General features: G+C 36.2%; 1 protein-coding gene across 1 annotated transcript in view; it reads left to right on the top strand.

Annotated features, from left to right (window-relative positions):
* Nucleotides 1-24295, top strand: part of ect2 (epithelial cell transforming 2) — a 65066-nt gene that overhangs the window by 22768 nt on the left and 18003 nt on the right. Inside the window, exons 8-22 of the mRNA XM_073825519.1 lie at nucleotides 163-224; nucleotides 385-458; nucleotides 3114-3244; nucleotides 3494-3609; nucleotides 3921-3983; nucleotides 5337-5559; nucleotides 8079-8203; nucleotides 10077-10196; nucleotides 10269-10337; nucleotides 10451-10561; nucleotides 11065-11161; nucleotides 12576-12657; nucleotides 14854-14932; nucleotides 16352-16471; nucleotides 18049-18187. Coding sequence (XP_073681620.1) covers nucleotides 163-224; nucleotides 385-458; nucleotides 3114-3244; nucleotides 3494-3609; nucleotides 3921-3983; nucleotides 5337-5559; nucleotides 8079-8203; nucleotides 10077-10196; nucleotides 10269-10337; nucleotides 10451-10561; nucleotides 11065-11161; nucleotides 12576-12657; nucleotides 14854-14932; nucleotides 16352-16471; nucleotides 18049-18187 — 1611 coding nt within the window. The remainder of the gene's footprint in view (nucleotides 1-162; nucleotides 225-384; nucleotides 459-3113; nucleotides 3245-3493; nucleotides 3610-3920; nucleotides 3984-5336; nucleotides 5560-8078; nucleotides 8204-10076; nucleotides 10197-10268; nucleotides 10338-10450; nucleotides 10562-11064; nucleotides 11162-12575; nucleotides 12658-14853; nucleotides 14933-16351; nucleotides 16472-18048; nucleotides 18188-24295) is intronic.

Here is a 24295-nt window from a genome sequence, read left to right as displayed (position 1 = left end):
AATTACTTGTCACCTACCTATACACTAGTGTATAAGATGAGTCAAAACGGTTGCTTGCTCTACAAAAATATAAAAGATGGTGTATGTGCATACAATACATAACAAATAACTTTTGTCTTTTGGTCAGTGATTGCTATTTCTTGATGGTTTCTCAAACCCCAGGTGTGCTCTTGGTAACGGGTGTCTACTGTCTGCAGTTGACGTGTCTGTGTTATTTAGAGAGGGTTTGATAAAACAGTTCTCATGTATCTCTCCTCACAGCGTGCAGAATTGGGCTGAATCATTCATTAGTCTCATGCATAATGCATGGATCAGTCTTTGGTGAGGGGATCTCTTCCCTCCAGATGCTATTCACTGCTTTTTCTCTCTCTTTTTTTTTTTTAGTTGGCGGTGTGCATGGGCACACCCATCCTCACCCCTGAGTGGATACACAAGGCATGGGAGCACAGAGATGACATGTAAGATTGTGTGTGTGTGTAAGGCATAAAACTACCCCTTGTGTCAATCACTGTGTGAGTGTAGAGGAGTAAAACTAAATGATGAGGCTGAAATGTCCAGCCACCAGTGCGCACACCTGGAGGCCCTTCCTGCTTTCATATTAAAAGCGATTTCCACTGCACTTGGGTTTTGACATTTTCCACACATGTATTGAACACTGAACCTGACCTTTCACATTAATGACCTGCCACTGTTGGCAGGATGTTGACTGAGGAGATTTTTTTCTTTTCATTCTTCATTCTTTATTCTCGTCCCCTCTGTGCCTGTGAGACTTAATGGAGACAGACTTAAAGTCATTTGAAATCAAAATTGACCTTGTACTGTGTCCTTGTTTCTGGGCATATTGTGCAGGATGCGTCAGTGTACGTTATTCCAAAGGGGAAAAATTTTTATCTTTCATCAAAATGTAATTTGCTTTTCCTCTGAAATGACTGCCCTTTTATGTTGCGAAAACTGTTGGTTATTTTTGACCAAAAACAGGGTTTCTGCATGTCTTGTCTTAATTCACCCTTCCACAAATGAAAGGAGAAGTTCACTTCTGGAATAAAAAATTTCCTGATATTTATTCACCCCTATGTCATCCGAGATATTCATGTCTTTCTTCAGTCGCAAAAAAAAAAAAAAGGTTTCTGGGGAAAACATTCCAGGATTTAAAAGTAGATTTTTTTTTTTTTTCTTTTTTAAGAAAATGACCTATTGTTTTCCTAGATAAGACATTTATTCCTTGGCTGGGATCATGTAGAGCCCTTTGAACCTGCATTGTAACTGTAATTTGGACCTTCAACCCATTGGCCACCATTGAAGTCCACTATGTGGAGAAAAATCATAAAATGCTTTTTATCAAAACTTAATTTCTTTGCGAAGAAAGAAACAAGAACATCTTGGCTGACAAGAGGTTCATAATTGGGGGTTAAAAAGTTTGCCACTTTTATATTTTATTATTAACAATAACACTAAATTTAGATATTTTGAATAAGAACAGTCAGGATGTTCTTTATGGCTTTTATCTTTTATATCCCGGCCCTGGTTTGTCTCTATTTGCATTAGGGATACACCGATACGAATCGGCCGATAATGCTTGCGCGTTTTGTCAGTAAAGCCGGTTCTGTAATCAGCGGTAAATGCCATCAGGTGCGTGATTTCACGTTGAGCCGTATATACTACACACTAGGGGTGGGACGATACAGGTAACTCACGATTCAATTCTGTGGCGATATGTGGCCCACGATAATGATAATATCACGATTTGCGATATCTACGATATTCAATATATTGGAAGAAATTTCATCAACGATATATCACGATATATGTGACTGAAAAAGAAAGAAATACCCATAATAAGGAAATCTTATGCATTTGCATAATAACTTACTGCCTCCTGGTCTTAAATGTAAACACTGTATAGCTAGACAGATAAAAGTGCATGAACATTAAAAAACAACGTGAACATTAATTAACATGTGTAAACCATGATACTGAAACGTCAGTAGTAAGTTACTGTAAAGTGCTTTATGTTAACCTGGACAGTGGACACATCAGGCATATTCTTCTTGAGGAACACTAACTGATCAGCATGCTCAACTAGCGGGTGGGTCTTTGATTTGTTTTTCATTATTTTCCGCCATTCTTCTCGCTTCTCTTTTTTCTGCGCTTCTTCTCTGTTGTTGTTAGTTAACTTGTGTTCTTCACTGGCCGCTGCTTCCGCCACTTTACCCCTATTTACTCGAACAGCGCCCCCCGCAAACAGAATGGTAGATATTGGGTAGTGACAGTGACACTGACAATGGGTAAATTAATCATTTTGTGTTGTAATAAAATATCGATATTGGCCGTTAGTGTATCGATTATTTATTGCGACAGAGAGCACAACAATATATTGCAATATCGATTTTTTTTTCCCACCCCTACTACACACAGCCGTTGTTTACCGACGAGCTGCGCAAATCAATGTTCATTATCAGTGTGAAAGTGCGCAGCTCGTCAGTGAACAACGGCTGTGTGTAGTATATACGGCTCAACGTGAAATCACGCACCTGATGGCATTTACCGCTGATTACAGAACCGGCTTTACTGACAAAACGCGCAAGTGATCGGCCGATACGGATCGGTGCATCCCTAATTTGCATGTGAAATGGCCACTTCCATAATCTGATGCATTTCCAAGCTAAATAGATTTATCAATTCAAAATTAAAAGTAGCATACTGTGTGTGTGTGTGTGTGTGTGTGTGTGTGTGTGTGTATATATATATATATATATATATATATATTACATATAAATCTAACACATTTTTCATTAATATTTACATGTATGTGTATAATTATATATACATAATAAATATGCACAGTACTCACACATAGCATGCAAACATAAACTTTTATTTTGAATCGATTGATCGTAACTAATCGTTTTGCAGCTCTAAAAAGATTTTATCAAAGTAAAATGAGTCAAAGTGCTGTTTCATGTTGACTTTAAATGGTTAATTGTTTAGCGCCTGTACCACCTGTCAAGTTGTTCAAGTAAAATTGTAACAATGTTTTTTAACACTAACAAATTTGTCGCATATTTTGGTCTTGTGGTGTGTCTGATTTTTTTACATTTTATTTTTTATATTAGCAATTTCCATGCAAGCAATGAGGAGTTCCGCACCGAGTTTAAAGTCCCTCCGTTCCAGGACTGCGTGCTGAGCTTTCTGGGCTTCTCTGAAGAGGATAAAACCAACATGGAGGAGAGGACACAAAAACATGGTACTGAACTCTCATGCATCAGTTTCCTTTCTGAAACAGTTTTCCTTTCATGTCTTGAAATGTCAGAAAACCTCTGCTCAAATAATTCTCGATTAACCAAAGCCTTTCACTCGGATGCATCTAAGATGTTGACCCCAGGATATTCTTCTGTATTTTATTGCTATACCTCCTCCTCTGTTAAAGCAAATGACCCCTGACTTCTGCTTGAGGGGAATTTTTAAGAGAGCGTGTATATCTTGTTTTGTCTAGGTGGACGGGTCCAGGCGGTGGGTGATGAAAGGTGCACCCACTTGGTGGTTGAGGAGAACTCCATTAAAGAACTGCCCTTTACTCCCTCCAAAAGACTCTATGTAGTGAAGCAGGAGGTATGAACTTGACTTAAAGCCTCACAAGCACACACACAGATACACACACTGGGCTTTGTGAGGGTCCTTAATAATAGTGTTTAAAAATAACACTGTTATTTTACACTGCTTCCTGTCTGTAGTCCGTTATCTAGTAGGTTGCGAGGAGTGGGAGTCTTTTTTTGGCACACATCAGGAGTTTTAGTAGCTCAGTTAGGATCATAAATGTATCAGTATATATTTAAAGGTGTTAATAAAGGCTTCAGCGGAGGTGTTTTAAATAAATGCATCTTAATTTCTGATTTTGTTTTTCATTCTGTGTCTTTCTGCAGTGGTTTTGGGGCAGTATACAAATGGATGCCCGGGCTGGGGAAACAATGTACTCTTACGAAAAGGTGAGAAAACAAGGAACATGACATTTTGGGATATGGGATGCGAATATTTATACCACTTATTTCTCTTTAAATTAATTCAGACATTTTAAATTAAAAAGCTATCAACGGGCATTTCCGTTACTGTAAAAAAATGTTTTTCAAGGTCAATACCGATTATTACAGATAAAATAGGCCAATGACTGATATTTAAAATCCATACATGTCTGGTGTAAAAATGAAAATTAATGTCAAAATTAAGAATAACAAGGGCTCTGACAAGAACTTGCTTTAAATATTTTAAAGTTATTTTACACATTTGACAAACTCGCATTTGTAAAAAAAAAGAAAAAAAAAGTCAGTTTTTATCTTACATGATAAAATTTTCACACTATTTTCAGTTTATATCACGCATTTTTGAGAGAAAGTTTCTGACTTTTTTCTCAGAATTGGGGATATAAACCTACAAATTTTACTTTTTTTTTCTCAGAATAGTGTGATATGAACTTTCAATTGCAAGAAATAAAGTCTGAATTTTATCATGCAAAATACAAACTCACAATTTGACTTTATTTTTTTAGAATTCCAAGTTTATACCTCACAATTTGACTTCTAAGAATTGCATGATATAAACTCGGAATTGCAAGAAAAAAGTCTAAATTGTTTTCTTGCATGATAAATTTCTGACTTTATTTCTCTCAATTGTGAGTGTATATCATGCAATTCTAAGAAAAAGGTCTGAATTGTGAGTTTGTATTAGAGATACACACTCACAATTGCAAGAAAAAAAAACAGAATTGTGATAAACTGGCAATAGCCCCACTTTAATTTTTTATTCAGTGGAAGAAACAGCCTTCCATAAAAAGCAGATGGTATTTTAAAACGCATTTAAAGCACAACACTTTTTTTTGCATAATATCTTGTGCAAAACATTTCTGCATAATAATACAAAACCAAAGTTTTAATTAAAAAAAATAAAATAAAATAATGTATGGACCTTATAAGTATTGTTTAATCTCATGATGTAAAAGTATCTCATGATGCACTTAATAAAAGGGATAGTTCATTCAAAGATTAAAATTATGATTTTATTTGCTTATCCTCCACTTGTTCCAAACTTGTATGAGTTTCTTTCTTCCGTAGAGCATAAAAACATATTTTGGTTGGTAATCAGTTGGTGGTAGTTTGGACCAAAATGAAGGTTTTAAGGAGTTATTTAGAGAACATAAAAGTTTTTGTCAAATTTTTGTCCTCTATATATTTGTTTCCTGAACATAATCAAAGTTGTGGTCAGATTTAGTAAAGAATTGTAATTAATTTTTCAGCTTCATAAAAAGCAGTACATTCATATCTGTTGTCATTGTGTCTTCCTCTCAGCCCGAGAGTCCTGCGATGAAGAAAGCTGTGTCTCTGCTGTCTCTCACGACACCCAACAGTGGCAGAAAACGTCGGCGTCTTAGAGAAACATTGGCTCAGCTCACCAAGGAGACAGAGATTTCTCCCTTCCCACCGCGCAAGAGACCCTCAGCTGAACACTCCCTCTCCATGGGCTCCCTGCTGGACATCTCCAACACACCTGACACCTGCAAATCCAGTGGAGGTGAATGATCTGATGTGACGTGACTAGAATAACACTCCCCCTGTCTTCCATGGGTTAGACAGCCGAATAGAAGAATGTGCTAACCTCCAGTTTAAAAAAAAAAAAAACTGGTTTGGTTGTCTGAAATGTTTGCAAAGTTCCCATTGCATTATGTGAGAGTGTTCCAGAGTTTTCCAGACTTTGATCTCAGAGGTCCAGGGTGAACCCAGGCAGGGCTGAGATGAACCGGGAGAGCAGTCAGGGTGTGTTTTAGATGAGTGAGGCCACTGTCTTTTGCAGAGCGCAGGTGCAGGAGAAGCAGCGGTAGGAGGAGGAGTGCCAGACATAGTAGATCAGAGAAGGAGAGGCTACTGCAGCGTACCAGCACTCCTGTGTGCAGACAGGAAACAGACCAGACAGGTGACATTCATAGTAACTTCAGCCCAGGGTTTAGGATGAATGTATACATTTATGCTATTAGCAAGTCTTTTCACTAAATGTAGAAAAGGTGGTTGTTCAAATTAGGAATGTTCCAGGTTCAATATAGCTTAAACTCATTTATAATGAGTTTTCGAAATTTAAGATCTTTGAAAATAGCAATATTGCTGAAGATGTACTTGAATTAGTAAAATGCAGTGTATCTATGAAATAAGTGTTTAATTTTTACGCAAAATTCACACAATTTCAAAAAAACATCATACTTTATCTTTTCCGCTTATTTCAGGTAATGTCATAAAACTAGTGAGCTAAGCCAGTAGTAGTATTGTCGTGTAAACATGGCTGAAGACATGAAAAGAAGAACAGATCGCGCTTCGATTGAGTCAAACTTGTGACCTCGATCATTCATTTCAAGCGATTCACTAGCGAAAACCAGATCCGATTAAAAGAGACACTTATTTTCGTATTTCGACATTGCTTTTAATGATTTTTGAGAAGCATTTTGAAACTCTAAATCAGTTAAACCATTGCGTCGCAAAATGATTTACTGTTTCGAAGCGTTTCAATCAGATCGCATATCACAAATCATTTGATTCAGATTGGCACTTCGGAGCGGGTTCATAAGTAATTCCATGAATGAATAATTTGCAATCCCCACTCCTAGTCCTGATCTGAAATGATGGTTCGCAAATCATTATTTAATTGGGATTTTGGATCGCAAATCATTTGATTTAGATTGGAACTTTGAAGTGTGGATCACGAGTCATTTGATTTACATTGGAGCTTTGGAGCGGGTTAGTGAATCTTTTGCTTCAGATCAAAACTTCGGAGCACGGATTGTGAATCATTCGATTTAGATCGAAACTTCGGAGTGGGTTTGTGAATCTTTTACTTCAGATTGTGACTTCCGAGCATAAATAGCGAGTCATTTGATTTACATAACTTTTGAGCGAGTTTGTGAACCTTTTGCTTCAGATTGGAACTTAGCGTGGATCGCGAATCATTTGATTTAGGTCTGAACTTCAGAGCAGGTTCATGAATCTTTTGCTTCAGAACTTAGGAGTGAGGATTGTGAATCATTTAATTTAGGTATGAACTTCAGAGCAGGTTCATGAATCTTTTGCTTCAGGACTTCAGAGGGTGGTTAGCGAATCATTTGATTTACATCGGAACTTCTGAGTGGGTTCGTAAACCTTTTGCTTCCAATCGGGACTTTAGAGCATGGATCGCAAATCATTTTATTTAGATCTGAACTTTGAAACGGGTTTATGAATCTTTTGCTTCAGATCGGATCTTTGGAGTGCAGATTGCGAATCATTTGATTTAGATCGGAAGTAAGAGCGGTATTGTGAGTCATTTAATTTAGATCGGAACTTTGCGTCTCATTTTATTAGCATTTTATTTGATTTTTTTATTTTTTTTTTATTTGAAATAACACATTTTCTGATAGGTGAGATCTCTGATTGAAATCAAAAAAGTAGTGCTTAAAGTCCTGGAGCTGGAAATCCAAAAGCTTTCTGAACTTGCATAGGCAGCAATGTAACTGCCATGTTCAAGGCACATAAAGGTAGTAAGGACATTTGTTAAAATAGTCAGTGTGACATCAGTGGTTCAACCTTAATTTTATGAAGCTACGAGGATACTTTTTGTGCGCAAAAAAACAAAACTACTTTATTCAACAATTCCTTCTCTATCCATGTCAGTCTTTGACAAGCGTTCACAAGAGCATATCAAAGGCTGACACAGAAGAGAAGAAATTGTTAAATAAAGTCGTTGTTTTTGTTTTCTTTGTTGTATCAGAAGCTAAGTGAATACACAATGCATTTTACTCTTTACTATGAGCCCAGATTAATTGATTGATTTTGATTATTTATTATTATATATTTGATTTATATTGATTGTGAAACATTACTTTTATTTCCTCATCATTTTCTTATACCTAAAACCTTGTACATTTTGATACATGATATTTATATTACACCTTTTTTCTTTGACTGATTTTTGAGCAGATATTTTGAGAAAAGGGATGAAACATATCTGAGGATAAGAAATAACACTGATTTATAGCTGCTCATCCTTGCATCTCTGCTTATGTGTTTCAGAGAATGCCAAACCCCCCAAAAGCTCAACTCCCGCCCTTCCTAAGCAGTCTGCACGCTGGCAGGTCTCCAAGGAGCTCTACCAAACTGAGAGCAACTACGTTGATATCCTGGCCACGGTCCTGCAGGTTTGTATTCAGTGTGTGTGTCTTGCGTGTTCTTTTTCCTCCTTAAACACACACACATAGGAAAGTGGCAATCCAGAGTACCTGGCTGTGGCTTTATCAAACTGAACCAGTGCCTCTGACCAGTAGGGGGGAAAATGAATTAGATTTGGACACCAATGCCATGGACATTTAAGCTTTGCTTTGCACCCTTACATGTGGAGCTCATACAAACACACACACACACATACGCACACACTTCTGTGTCTGCTTGCATAGTAAATGCCACATCATATGCCTGCAATCAGAGCCCAGCAAATTTCACTGAACAGTGGAGTCAGATCATCAGACAATACTGAATAGCCTGACCTTTCCATTGTGGTCCACTGGATCTTCATTAAGTTTATGGAGTAGCTGTCAAGTAGAGGTCTGCACGGGACTGATTTTCCCAGTTTCATTCCACTCCTGCAGAACTTTACTTGTAGAGTATGTAGAGTACTGTAGAGTATGTTCTCAACAGATTATTTAAAAAAAAAAAATACACTTTACAGAATCTGCAAAATGTTAATTATTTTAAGTAAGAGGGATCATACAAAATGTATGTTGTTTTTTATTTAGTACTGACCTGAATAAGATATTTCACATAAAAAAAGTTTACATATATTCCACAAGAGAAAAAAATACAAGTTTATAAAAATAACTCAAAAACTGTTCAAAAGTTTACATGTACTGTGTTGATACCTAAATGATCCATAGCTCTTTTTTTTTTTTTTTAAGTGATACTTGTTCATGAATATCGTGTTTATCCTGAACAGTTAAACAGAAAAATCATTTAGGTCCCACAAATTCTTTGGTTTTCCAGCATTTTTTATGCGTATGAACCATTGATGAATGATTTTGAGATCCATCTTTTCACACTGAGGACAACTGAGGGACTCATGCAACTGTTACAGAAGGTTCAAACGCTTACTGATACTTCAGAAGGAAAAACAATGCATTAAGAGCCAGGGGTGTAAACATTTGAACAAAATAAAGATGTCACTTTTTCTTATTTTGCCTAAATATTTTTGCCCTTCAGAAGCTACAGAAGATACTTGCATGTTTCCTAGAAGACAAAATAATTTACATTTATACTGATCTTTAAATTCAAAAATGTTTTAACCCCCCCGGCTCTTAATGCATTGTGTTTCCTTCTAAAGCATCAGTGAGCATTTGAACCTTCTGTAACAGTTGCATATGAGTCCCTCAGTTGTCCTCAGTTTTTTTTTTTTTTTTTTTTTTTTTTTTTTACAATTTCATATTTTGCTGCTTATTTTCTTTTTTTTTTTTTCATGAATGCTTTTATTTAGAAGGGATGCATTAGTTTGATCAAAGTGACCATGAACAGAATTTATAATGTTACTAAATATTTAGTTTTTAAATAAATGCTATTGTTTTAAACTTTAAATGGTTGTTAAATTTCAGATGCACCATCACAGGAATAAATCACATTTTAAAGCTGTTTTGGCCATTTTTAATCAAAGAAATGCACCCTTGGTGAATGTAAGAGACTTCTTTCAAAAACAAAAGAAATTGTTTCAGTGCCAACTTTTGAGTGGTAGTTTATAAACTCCCCTTGTAGGTTTTATTTTAAGATGTCAAAAGGCTAAAAAAAAAAAAAAAAACGACTTTGCGCTACTATCAGACTGTCCTCTTTGGCGGACATCTCGTAGAAATAGCACCCTCTCATGCCTACAAATCAGAGTTTTAGATCCTGTGCCACAACAAATCTAATCTGGTTCTTTAGTGATCCCGCAGGAATGCAGACCTTTGCTGTCAAGTCCTGCGCCATTAGAGTGAATCTCGGGGTCCGTTCTTGCTTAGTGATCTAATTTCCTTTGTTCATCGTTTCTTTCAGCTCTTCAAATACCCCCTGGAGAAAGAGGGGCAGCTAGGTGGCCCCATTCTAGCTCAGGAAGAGATCAAGACCATCTTTGGCAGTATTCCAGACATCTATGAAGTGCACACGAGAATAAAGGTAGGCAATAACCTTTCCAAAACGCTGAGTAAAGGCTTTGTTTTGTGTTAGCTGATGAATTTGCTTTGACAGGCCGATCTCGAGGAGTTGGTGATGAACTGGTCTGAAGAGAGGAGCGTTGGAGACATTATCCTGAAATATGTGAGTGTGATGACGCTTTGAACTCGACCTCCTCTGGCTTGAAGCTTACTAGCCATCAAAGACTGAATGACAGCTTTTGTGATCTCTCTTTATTTTTTAAAATTCTCTCTCAGTCTAGAGAGCTGGTGAAGGCCTACCCACCATTCGTCAACTTCTTTGAGATGAGCAAAGAAACCATAGTCAGATGTGAGAGACAGAAGCCAAGGTTTCACGCGTTCCTAAAGGTACTGTCATCTCTTTTTAGTGTGTAGAAAGATTTCTGTATTGTATACAAACTGATATATTTGCCAGAAAAAGCTGAATTAACAGAAGTCTGACCTTGGGCTGCCTGTTTTCTGTTCTCCGATATTTTTAGAGAGCCAACAGTAAATATATTGTCAAAATCACTATTTTATCCACCTTTTTCTTGAAGTGGGTGAGACTTCCGATTTATTATCCGCTATAGCGAAATAACGAGAAGAATAACAACGTGCATTAAATGGTAAGGCTGTTTGATTACAAACCAATGTGTTCATAATTAAGATAATACATTAAAATAATATGGTAAGACACAAATTTGCAATATCAAGCAGCAAAATGAGCTGTTTTGTACAGCTAAAAAAAGCTGGATGTTGCTGAGACTGAAAGTCTATTAAAAATTACAAATGGCCACACCCGCTCTTATGCAAAGAAAAAGGTGGATATTATAGGCATGTATTCACATCGTTTCTCTCATTTTGTTATCCAGATTAATCAGTCTAAACCCGAGTGTGGCCGTCAGACTCTCGTTGAGCTTTTGATTCGTCCTGTGCAGAGACTGCCGAGCGTTGCCCTCCTGCTAAACGGTAATGCACATATATACAACTTTTAGCTTGATTCAAGTAATTGGTACAAAGCTGTTTCTATTAAGTAAATCTGTCTGAATCCAGATGATTTAAATAGTTTAAAAAGGTACTTTAGAATTCAACCAATTCAGTTTCAGAAATTAATCAGTTTTTTTCCATTACATGGAAACTAAGTTTTTATTAAAGGATTAGTTCACTCCAGAATGAACATTTCCTGATAATTTACTTACGCCTATGTCATCCAAGATGTTAGTGTCTGACTTTTTTGAGAAAAACATGCATTTTTCTCCATATAGAGGACTTGGTGGCCAACAGGTTGAAGGTCCAAGTTTCAATGCAACTTCAAAGGGCTCTACACAATCCCAGCCGAGGAATAAGGCTCTTATCTAGCAAAAAGATTTTTAATTTCCCTGAAAAAAAAAGCATATAATTATTTTTTTTTAACACATCCTCATCTTGCACTACGACTTTACACATTACATAGTCACGTTGGAGAGGTCACGCTTGACCTAGGTGGAAGTACCAACCCAGTGTTTACAAAGCGAAAGTGCAAAGAAAGTCAAACGCCCTTTGCAAAAAAGGTAAAACAATGATGTTGAATGATTTTAAAGTTGAGACCAAGAACTAACTATGTGTGACCTTTCCAACGTGATTACATAATGCATGAGGATGCACATGCGCATAACAAGCATTTGTGGTTAGAAAGCATATACATTTTTATTTTTTTATAAAATGGTCGATCGTTTGGCTAGATAAGACCATTTCTTGGCTGGGATCATGTAGAGCCCTTTGAAGCTGAAATGGCAATATGGACCTTCAACCTTTTGATCACCATTGAAGGCCACTATATGGAGAAAAATACTGTAATGTTTTTCTCAAGACCTTAATTTGTTTTTGACTGAAGAAAGAAAGACATCCTGAATGACATGGGTATGGAATCCCGTTTCTGCCACTGAATAAAAAAAAAAAGGATTCTGAGAAAAATTCTGAGAAATAAAGTTGCAATTGCGTGAACATATTCATTTTTTTTTCTCTCTTCAGAACTGGACTTTATAACTCACAATTGCAAGTTTATATTACAACTACAAAGTCAAAATTGTGAGAAAAAATCTGAATTGTGAGTTTCTGTCTCACAGTTGTGAGTTTATATCCCGCAATTCTGACTTTATATCTAGCAATTCTGACTTTATAACGTACAGTTGTGCGTACAATTCTGTAAAAAAAAAAAAATAGAATTGCAAGATGTAAACTCTCAATTGCGAGAAAAAAGTCAGAATTGTGAGATAAATAGTTGCTACTAATCCTTTAAACTTGGTCAACCTCAATGAAAATATGCATTATCCTTTAACGGGTTTCTGTTTCACCTATGTATGCTGACTTGAGAAAAAAATTGAGTGAATTTTATTCTTTGTAGATATAAAAAAACATACATCAGATGACAATCCAGATAAAGTGACCCTGGAAAAGGCCATCGAGTCTCTTAAGGAAGTGATGACGTAAGTTCTGTGACTAACCCCTAAAATGTATTCTTTAAAATGAACTTGATGCAACTAGGGGTGGGTGATATGACAAATCATATTACGATATGAGCAGGTTTGGTTCACGGTAATGAAATATATCACAATATATTTATATTTCCTTTAAATAAGATCTTTATTATATATTATATTTTTGATAACATAGAAATTTTATAATTCTCGTCACCATTGTCAATATCACAAAAAAGCTTAAAGGGGTCATCCGGTGCCACATGCACTTTTACAAGCTGTTTGAACTGAAATGTGTGTTGGAAGTGTGTACACAACCACCCTAGAATGACAAAGATCCACCCAGTAGTTTTCTTTTAATTTAGTAAAATAATTTACTTTAGCATAGACCCGCCCTGAGTGAAGTAAACTGACAGCACTGAGGGAATGTGTCCGCTGATCTATCTAAATGGGTTCATGTTTACACAAATCATTTCTCACCATACTGCTTTATAAACGAGGGTCAGTATAAAGCTTAGCTTTGTAAGGCTAGATCAGGGTTCCTCAAATCTTACCCTGGAGGTCAGATGCGCTGCAGCGTTTAGCTCCAACCCTGATGAAACTCACCTACCTGTGATTCTCTAATGATCCTGAAGACCTTGATTAGCATTCTCAGGTGTGTTTGATTAGGGTTAGAGCTAAACTCTGCAGTGCATTGGACCTCCAGGGTAAGATTTGAGGATCCCTGGGCTAGATGGTTTAAAACGGTGTCTGTTAATGATTAAGATGTAACCTTAACGCAATACCTGCAAAAGTGTTTACAGCCCGCAACTGCACATGAGTAAAGACTATAAAACACACATGTATGTATTTCAATATAAGGACGGGGTAAGTTACGTTAACGATCACTTTTTTGCTCTTGTTCAATCAGCTATGTCTCAGTAAACACATCGCGTTCGTATCTCTCAGTACTCTACCCTGCCAGTACGTACATATAAAGATAAATCAAAGTGACATTAAGTTTACTAACCATTCAGACACGTCCAGTATAAGCTGTAATTGCCGAACTTTGCGGGCGTCATCTTGTTTCGGTTCCAACTCTGGTTTTTAAATTAAATTTTAAATGGATGGGGTTGTACAGTGTCTTCAAAGCCCCCCAAGTGCCATTTTCCCCCAAACTATACAACTATACCCCCAACTGTTGTCTAGACAACACCCCGTGTGCTATGTAATGACACGCCCCACAGAACTGAAGGGCGGGGTGAGCAGAGGTTCATTTCATTTAAAGGGCCAGGTACTGATATCGCTTGCTGAGAACAGAGGCATTTTTTAACAGGTAAAAAACACTAATTTTACACTACCATAGAGAATTTTTAATCAAAGTATATTACAAACTTTTCATTTGGACCCTAAAGCATCATATTAACTTGTGGAAAATGGGCATTGGACAACCCCTTTAAGCTTACTGAAGATAGTCAATGATTTAAAAAAAGAATAAGAAACCAATTATAAGCAATAGGACCAAAAAACTACAGTAGAACTAATGAGAAATGCTACATACATTGTATGAACTAATTAAATGTATAAAAACACTGCATGTTTTTCACTGTGTAAATGAAATGTATATTTCTTATTAAAGTTACAAGTGATTTAGTCTCTTTTTTTTTAATAACATGAATGACAGACAGCATCAAATATACTGTTACACATGTGTTTTTTTCTCTCAGCTGTTTGTGTTCACTTAAGGCCTAAATTACTGTTTACAAGGATACTTGCAATGACAGACATTTTGACACATACAAGTGTGTGTATTTAACCGTTCAAAGCCTTTAAAGCAGCAAAAATATCTGTTTAATACACCCGCACTCAAGACAGTGCACGCATATAGTGAAATGAGTTTTCTTTCGCTGCTGATTGCATTTCAACGTCTTAAGTCACTTGTTTTTAAACCGCAATGCTTAAAAACAAGTGTAAAAAATATGTTTTCATGACAATGTAGCACAGCAGCATCACATGTAACCATGAGTTGATCTCTACCGTTTGGTGAATTTCTACCAGTTAATCGTGTCTACTGGTATATCGTCCACCCCTAGATGCAACCAAAAATATTTGTACAAAAATATACTTCCAGTTTTAGCTAAATCGGCTTTGGAGGGCTGAAATCACTGTGACATTTAACCAAGATATCTTTACTTCTCTCTTTCTCACTCTTTTATTTTTTTACAGCCATATAAATGAAGATAAAAGGAAAACAGAGGGCCAGAAGCAGATTTTTGATGTTGTTTACGAGGTGGATGGCTGCCCTGTGAGTAATGTTTTCACTTTTCTGGAAATGTCTTACATTTACTCACATCTGAGTTGAGTTCAAAGAAATAATGCACCCACAATTCTGTCACTTACTTGCCTTCATATAAAAAGTGCTATATTCCAAGTCTTGAGTCAACAGACTGCACTGAAAGATGTTATATTCTAAAGGGTCTTTACCCTCTGTCACAGCTCTCAAATAACTTCACATAATTTCTGTGCCCCAACCAAAAGAGCTTAAAGTGACCATATTATGACCAATGGGATTTTTCTCACCCTTTTGAAATAAGAGTATGATGTAAGCATACTTCAATATTCACCAAGCAAATCTCTCTCGCCAGTCCTCCCAGACCATGAAAACCATATATAAAAAAAAAAGGTCATTCAAAAATCATCACGGTCAAGAAGCATAACACATGACTGTTCATTTATACCCCAACACTGTTTTTTTTTATTGGACAGTTTTGAAACTTTGGATGAGATATCTGACATATGTGACCCTTACAAAACTAGTCTTAAATAGCACTGGTATATTTGTAGCAATAGTCAAAATTATAAATTTTTCTTTTAAACCAAAATCAACAGGATATTAAGTAAAGATCACATGCCATGAAGATATTTAGGAAATTTTCTATTGTAAATATATATTTTATATAACATAAATACATTTTCTTATTTTTTTTTTATTTTTTTTTTTGCACCCTCAGATTCCAGATTTTCAAATAGTTGTTTCTGGGCCAAATATTGTCCTATCCTAACAAGCCATACATCAATGGAAAGCTTATTTACATTCAGATGATGTATAAATTTTAATAAAGAAAAAAAACCTTATTACTGGTTTTGTGGTCCAGGGTCACATATAGATGTTAAAGGTACAGTTCTAGTTTAAACCTAACTTGACTTTTTTTTTATGCTAAAACCTTGAGTAACTTTTTAAGTTGACTTTAAGAGCTAAATAAAATGCTACAAATGTGTTGAATTTGGCTATTTCAACTGTAAATTCTAAAGTGTGACGTGTACTGTTGGTTGCTGTTCCTCTTCTCTTTGCGGTGGGAGATGCAGCCGTTCTGTGTGAAACTTTCTCTCAATACTAAATGGATCAGAGTGAGTGAGCTCATGTTGTCTCCTGTCAGACTCGCCCCAGAACAGCTGCGTCTAGAGACGGGGCTGCCAAGCCAATGATCACCCGCAGATGGAAGTGCTTTTCCTGGATCAGTTTGGCTTTTGTAACTCATGGGAACTAAAGCAGCATGGACGCAACAGAACTGATCCAGGAACAGCACTCGGAGCAATCTACAGGCTCAGAGACAGGAAATGCACTCTGATTCATTGACGACATTCTGCCCACCAGTCACATAATTAATTAATTTACTAAAAAGGTAGAAACTGATTTTTTTTGGACGTTTGTGTGCGCCCACAGGCCAATCTGTTGTCGTCACACCGGAGTCTGGTTCACAGGGTGGAGACCATCGCTTTGGGAGACAAACCCTGTGATCGGGGAGAACATGTCACACTCTTCCTGTTCAACGACTGTTTGGAGGTAAAGCTCAGTTTTTCCATGTCCTTGCACAATTACTGCTGTTCTCAATGTGTTTATGGAAACACTACAGATGGGCAGACCCCCCCCCCCCCTCGTTTCTTCATAATGCTCCATCAGGTTCCCCAAAGCAATGCCACTATATGGAAGACATTAATCTTGACTTCTGGTCTTGTTTAATGGTGTTAGATTAATGAAATCCTTATGATGTCAAGCTGCTAGGTAGAGTTTCTCTCTATTACACCCACATTGCATTTGAATAAACTATTAAATTGATTTCATCTAAGTGAATGTCAAATATCAGATTGACTGCACTTTAGAGCTATTAGGCTTGTGGATCCATTAAGTGACATTTATCATTTTCTATTGTTTTGTTTCTCATTCTTTCCAGTTATTTTCAGTTTACAATTTAATAAAAAAAAAATATTTTTAATTTCAGAATTTAAATACACCTCTTCGATGATGTTTTTCTCAATTAAAATACTTTTTGACTATTTCTCAGCTGTTTGGATATAAGCGTAGGCTTAAATCAAATACCATACCGTTTATTTTTCCCCACAAGGAGTCTAAACATCCCAGGATATCAAATGAAATCCACGCTGAGAAGCTCCATCAGTGGCTGCGGCGTCATGACAAGCGTCACATGTTCACATTCTGCCGTTTGTAAGCTTTCAGTAGCTGTGGTCTACTAAAAGCCTCAAAGGCATCAGGGCTAAAGTGGAAAGAACAAAGACACAGGTCTTTAGGAAGTTTTATTCATCCACAGGCATCTTACTATTCTTTTGTCGTCTTATCGCTAGGAAAAGCAGTAAAGACTTGCATCGCTTCTTTTGTCTTTCGACTGAAAGTTTCGACAAAAATAAATGTCGAAATATTGTATCAGTAAAAATAGCAACAGGTACTGCTAGTAGCTTACTGAGTGCGACCATGTGATGTAATCAAAATAACGGTGCCCCCCCCCCCCCCCCATAGTCCAAAATATGTAAAAAATGATGTGGATTTTTTAAATAACATAAATCTTTCATGAGTTTTCTACTACATGTCAAACAGGTCTTAATAGCCAGGGTTCCCTTTAGACTAGATTTCAACATTTTAGCAGGGTCATCTTTGTCATAGACCTGAGTGGACATCCCTTCAGCAACTTCAAGAATTGTTTGTTCAGTTCATGGGTGAGCAGTACTGTTGAAGGAAAAAAAAAGTGAATAATTAATGTGTGTGCAATCTGTGCTTGCTGACTCGACTCTCTGGTCTGTTTCCCCAATTAGTGAGGGGATGCGTTTTAAGCACTGTGGAGGGTTGCTAGCGTGCCGGCACGCGTCTGTGGTCCTCTTCGCCCAGTGCTGGCTCTGGCCTGGTAATGAGAGCAGGGAGAAGGGAAGACTCTGCGTGATCAATTATTCAGTTTAGGAAGTCCTCTGTATGCATATCTGTCGCCCCAATCTGCATTACACATTTTGTCTCCACTAAAGCACCTGAAGGACTCCCCATTGCTTCAACCGAGGACAGGAGAGGACATTTTACATTCCTGCATTATAAATAAAGCTGAATGTATTAAGAGTTTAATATGTTTTTTCCTTCAGATCGCCAGGAAGAGACACAAGGTGATAACCACATTCCGGAGTCCGCTGGGTCAGACACGGCCACCCGCCCAGCTCAAACACATAGCCCTGATGCCTCTGTCCCAGATCAGGAGAGTCCTTGACATCCAAGACACAGAAGGTGAGGGGGACCACATGGCACACTAGCCCACCAAGTGCACTCATGCATATTCTAGGTTTCTGTGTTCTGAATTAGCACTTTGGAGAGGGAGGTGAAGTCTGGTTATGTGAAAAGTGTGTCATTTTACTGTAGAGGTAGCAAGGATACAGTGCAAGAAATTACAACAGAATTTTAATGGTAAAAGACTGTTGAACTGCTACGGTAAAAAGCAATGCATAATATAAAATGTAGCCTCAATATTTACCTATACATAGTTTTATTAAAGCATTTTTAAAGAGAAAGTTTACCCAAAAATTAAAATTACTTGTATGCATCCTAGATGTATATGACTTTCTTCTTTCAGGCGAATACAATCAGAGTTATATTAATAAATGTTTTGGCTCTTCCAAGCTTTTTAATGGTGGTGTATGGATGTTGCGATTTTGAAGTACAATAAAGTGCATCCATCCATTATAAAATGTGCTCTACATGGCTCTGAGGGGTTAATAAAGGCCTTCTGAAGCAAATCAAACAGCCTGATTAAAACTGAAGTGACAAAAATAACCAGCAAAGCATCAAAACACAAGAAAGATTGTCCTATTTTAATACATTAAATGTAAACAGCGATTGATAATGGATAGTGTATTTCTGGTATCGCGCTGCTTGTCTTTGTGAGAAACTTCAAAACAAATAAGCATAAAAGCCCACATAAAGAAACACACTTAGGTAAAAATTCAAAATGTATAGTTTATTTATAACATGATATAGTTCATTAATATACCAAGGGAGGTTTTTGCTGAATATTCTCATGATTGCGAATGTGAGATTGATTTTAGTTCATTAAACTAATTAATGAAGTAGTTAAGTTACTTACATTTTAGACAAAATATTTACTGTTTTCTTTTGTTTCACCAATGAAAGTAGTTCCAAACATGGATCACAGCAGAAGTATAGCACATTCAAACTTATAAAGTAAAAAATAAAAATATGTATAAGCTGATAGAGCACTGATGAAAGTATTGCTTTAGAATAAATTGTTTACACCACCAAAAATCTCTATGCAGTACTTTCATGGGGATATTTTGTGTAAAATAGTATCTGCTTATATGAAAAGTTCACTGTATATCGTAGTAATAAATATAATCTATTTACTTTTTACATTAAACACATTAAATATTACATATATGTATGTAATATGCGTATTTCCATTACAGGTTTATGTCTTAAATTTCATATAAAGTGGTATTAAAAAGGTCTTAAAGTCTTAAATTTCACTTTCATTTATATCTGCAGAAACCCTGTCTGTGCTGCTACTTTCACCTACGTCCTACGTAATCCGCTGTAACGCCGCTCGTCTCATATAATGTTTGCGGAAGCTAGAGATTATGGTTTATAAGTTTTTAAATGTACACCTAGGATGGCTTGAGGGAGTAAAACATGGGGTAGTTTTTTTATTTTTATTTTTTTTATCCCTTTATGAAAAAAAACATTTCCAAAAACATTTTTGAGTGATGTAAACTAATTATTAAATAAAATTCTTAAAAATTATTTCTTAACACTTTCATGCCAAACGAGAAAATAGAATCACAAAACTAATCTGATTCCATGGTCTTTAGGAAATTCAGTAGCCATATAAAAAGCTCATAAAATCTTTGCAATATTCACAGCATTATTTTATATTGCCGGCAGAATCATTTAGAATATATTGTGAATATTTAATATTTCACCCAGCCCTACTTTACTGGATTTTGATGAGCTAAAGACACAGGAAGGCAATAATTTCACACCATAATAGCACATTAATGATGAAGATCACATTCTGTAGCCTGGAAATTTGACTGAGATTCAGATCTGTGCTTCCACAAGAGCAGCTCCTCATACAGGAAACCATTTCATGTTTCAAATCAACTAATTTCCCTGTAGTGCACTTGTGATGATCCTATCAAATCTCAATGGATAAAATGAACTCCTGCCCTACATTGTTTCTCACTGAATATTGTTTCATTCGGAAAGACAACACATTATAGACAACATGTGAATGCTGTTTTATGTTGACTTTATTGACACTAGCCAATAGGGATGTAGCGATATTATCAATATCGTGATATCACAATAGCAAAACTGTTCCGATATTATCGTGGTCACATGACTATTTCAAGTGAAGAAATTAGGAAATTTCCCTATTGTAGTGTAAAGCCAAAAATAATATACCTATGAAATATTCATTTTCATTTATTTTGCAGTGCAATTGTTTAACAATATGTGGCTATTACTGTCATTAGGGCTTTATCTTTGGAAAACTTTGACATAATGACACCAAACTTTGTGTGTACGTTTGTCACCTCACACTAAACACACCATATCGATCTGATAACAGCGCCACCTGTTGGTCAAACGTAATAAGCATTAAATTACATCAGTAGGCGTTCTACATCATTTTTCTGTAATTTTGACTAAAATCATCTTAAAATTGCTTTCTTTTACTTGTTGTTGCACTTGGTTTGCTGTTCCTGCCATCCTTAGCTCCTCATTTTGCCCTTTGAATGCTTGGCCCCATAATTGCTGCTTGCAGCTATATTTATTAGGGGCCAAGCACCGAAGGTGCGAAGGCACCTATTGAAACCGTTAGAATTCTTATTATTATTATTATTCCGCCGCAAGTCTATGGCAGCCCATAGAACCGCTTGCGGGAAAGTTGTATAATTTGGCACACTGATAGAGGGCCGACTCAACATTAACCATAGCAAGTTTGGAGTCTCTAACTCAAACTCTCTAGCGCCACCACTTGTCCAAACTTTCACTTTCTTTTTGCTAATAACTTTTGAACCGTAAGCCATAAAATCAAAATTCCAATTTTCCCTGAATCCTTGGGTGATGCCGAGTCGAATGAACACCAAATTTCAAAAATCCTAAGGTTTAGTTTTTTTTCTATAATTTTTTGTTTATAAAACCTACTTTTTCGAACTCGTCCTAGACGGTTTGTCTGATTTTCACCAAAATTGGCTCAGATCATCTTCAGACCATGCAGGCAAAAAGTTATGGAATTCAAGTTGATTGGACAAACCGTTCTCGAATAACGCGCTAATTAATTCTACGAAAAGTGCGCAAAAACGGATGTGAGGCCATATCTCCGCAACGGTTTGTCTTATTGAGACCAAACTTGGTGTGTGTTGTAACAAGCATGACCTGAGGCTACCTGCAGTGTTTCGTCACAGTGCCACCTAGTGGTCAGGAGATATGAAAAATGGCTATTTTTGCTTATAACTTCTTAGTGCTTTGGCCAAATATCTAGAAACTGGTCCCGTTAGATTCGGAGGAGCATGCCGAGTCGAACCATATCCAATTTTCCCATGTCAGCCATTTTGGGTGTCGGCCATTTTGAATTTAGCTTTAAAATGCTGTATCTTGAGAACAGATTAACGTATCGTTTCGACCATAATTACAAAAATGTTCGGCACCATGCCCTGAATGTACATACCAATTTTGGGGCCAGCGCCACCTTGTGGTCAAAAGTTATAACGAAATTTCTAAAAATGCTAATAACTTCTGAAAAAAATGGCTTAATGTAATAAAAGTGATCTCAAAATATTCCTTGGGTCTGGCCGAGAACATTGATACCAATTATGCCAAAATTGGCCTAACTTCCTGTTCGCCATTTTGATGAATGTAGAAAACCTACTTTTTCGAACTCCTCCTAGACTGTTAGTCGGATTTTCACCAAATTTGAATCGGATCATCTTCAGACCATGCTGACAAAAAGTTATGGATTTCGTGTCGATATTCGAAACCGTTTTCATTTAACGCATCAACGAATTTGCAGGTAAGATGCCAAAGCGCATCGGAGGCTGTATCTCTGCAAAGCTTTGAGATATTTGCACCAAATTTGGTATGTGGCATTACCACCTCACACTGATTACACCACATCAATTTGGTAGCAGCGCCACCTATTGGTCAAGAGTAATGAAGCATTCATTAACCATTAGTTTTAAAATGAACAAAAATGCTAATAACTGTAGATAGCATTAGCCTATTGTAATGAAACTGGTCTCAAAATATTCCTTGGGTCATGCTGACAACATAGATATCAATTATGCAACAGTTGGCCAAACTCCCTGTCCGCCATTTTGATTTATGTTGAAAACCTACTTTTTCGAACTAGTCCTAGACCGTTTGTCCGATTTTCACCAAAATCGAGTCAGATCATCTTCAGACTGTGCTGACAAAAATTTATGGATTTCATGTTGATAGTTGAAACCGTTTTCGTACAGCGGCTCTACAAATTTTAGGCTTGATGTGAAAATGACTCTAAGGCTATATCTTTAGAAAACTTTGACATAATGACACCAAACTTTGTGTGAACGTTTGTCATCTCACACTAAACACACCACATCGATTTGATAACAGCGCCACCTGTTGGTCAAACCTAATAAGCCATTAAATCACATCAGTAGTCGTTCTACATCATTTTTCTGTCGTTTTGACTAAAATCATCCTAAAATGGCTTCTTTGTACTTATTGTTGCAGTTGGTCTGCTGTTCCTGCCATCCTTAGCTCCTCATTTTCCGCTTTGAGTGCTTGGCCCCGTAATTGCTGCTTGCAGCTATATTTATTATTATTATTATTATTATTATTATTATAATTATATTCTAATTTGTTTGCCCTCCTAAAACCTGTGTGAATGTAATTTAGACTGAGACAGTATATCACAAAAAAAGGACTGAGTCCCCTTTAAAGTTTAGGTACAAGTCAATTCATTGACTTTTTTTCTTAGTTAAGAACATGGGTTGAAACTATTTAATTTTGAAATCTCAAAATGCATTAGATAAAATTATTTCTGATACAGCCAGTTCTATCAAATCTTTACAATTAATCCACAATGTGGCTGCAATATTAATTTTTAATGAGCCGAAAAGCACCTCTCTTCATCAATTTGCACTGGCTACCAATAGCTGTTTGCATACAATTCAAGGCATTAATGTTTGCCTACAAAACCACCACTGGCTCAGCACCTCTTTACCTAAATTCATTACTTCAGACTTATGTGCCCTCTAGAAGCTTGCGTTCTGCAAGTAAATGGTGTGTTTTTGTGCCATCCCAAAGAGGCACAAAATCACTTTAACATTAAATGTACCCACCTGGTGGAATGACCTGCCCAACTAAATCCGAACAGCTGAGTCCTTAGCCATCTTCAAGAATCGCCTAAAACACATCTCTTCCATCTTTGTTTGACCCTCTAAACTCTAGCACCCTCTATTCTAATTATATTCTATTCTTAAAAAAAAACCTTTTAGACTTATACTCTATTAACTTACTGCTTGTTTTCTTAAAAAAAAAATAATAATAATACTACCTTCTCTGTTCTTGTTGTATTCTATCCATAGATTTTTAGGCCTCTAACACTAGCCTTCTTTTTTTTTATTCTACCTATTTTCTTTTTATTTATTATATATAAAAAAAACTTTACTGCATTAGGCTAAATGAGACTTGTCATAGTACTTGCATGTTATTGCTCTTTTGTTGAGTTTGATTGCTTACATTTGTCTTACATAAGTTATCTTGGATAAAAGCGTCTGCTAAATGTCAAAATGTAATTGAACTTTGAAATGTACAAAAAAAAAGTTTCCAATTCTTCATTTGTCTTTTTTTAAATATAGCAATAAATATCGTATCAAGGACTTCATATCACGATATTATTGTATTGTGAGATTTTGATATCGTTACATCTAGAGGTCGACCGATATTGGTTTTTACCGATACCGATAGCTAGGTTGGACCACACTGGCTGATACCGATTAATTAACCGATAGTTTTTGAAAATGGATACTGAAAGGCAACTAAAATATTGCTCTACTATTTTTAAAAAAAGTACTAAACCATACTTTGTAAATTAATAAAAAATATTAATATTAATTATATATTGATCATTAAAGTTATTTCATTAATGTTAACAAAATAAACTTTAAAATTTAACAATATATCAATAAATGTTGAAATTAACACACTCTAACAAGGAATAAAACTTCTATTCTACAGCTTTCATCAATCTTAGTTGATGTTACAAATGGGCTCATTGTAAAGGGGTGGGAATCTTTACATTTTAATATGTAAAATTGTAGTTTCTATGCTTTT

The sequence above is a fragment of the Garra rufa genome, chromosome 20 (assembly GCF_049309525.1).
Source record: "Garra rufa chromosome 20, GarRuf1.0, whole genome shotgun sequence".
NCBI classification, from domain to species: Eukaryota; Metazoa; Chordata; class Actinopteri; order Cypriniformes; family Cyprinidae; genus Garra; species Garra rufa.
The sequence above is the reverse complement of the archived record's forward strand: the minus strand, read 5'-3'. Positions and strand labels throughout refer to the sequence as shown.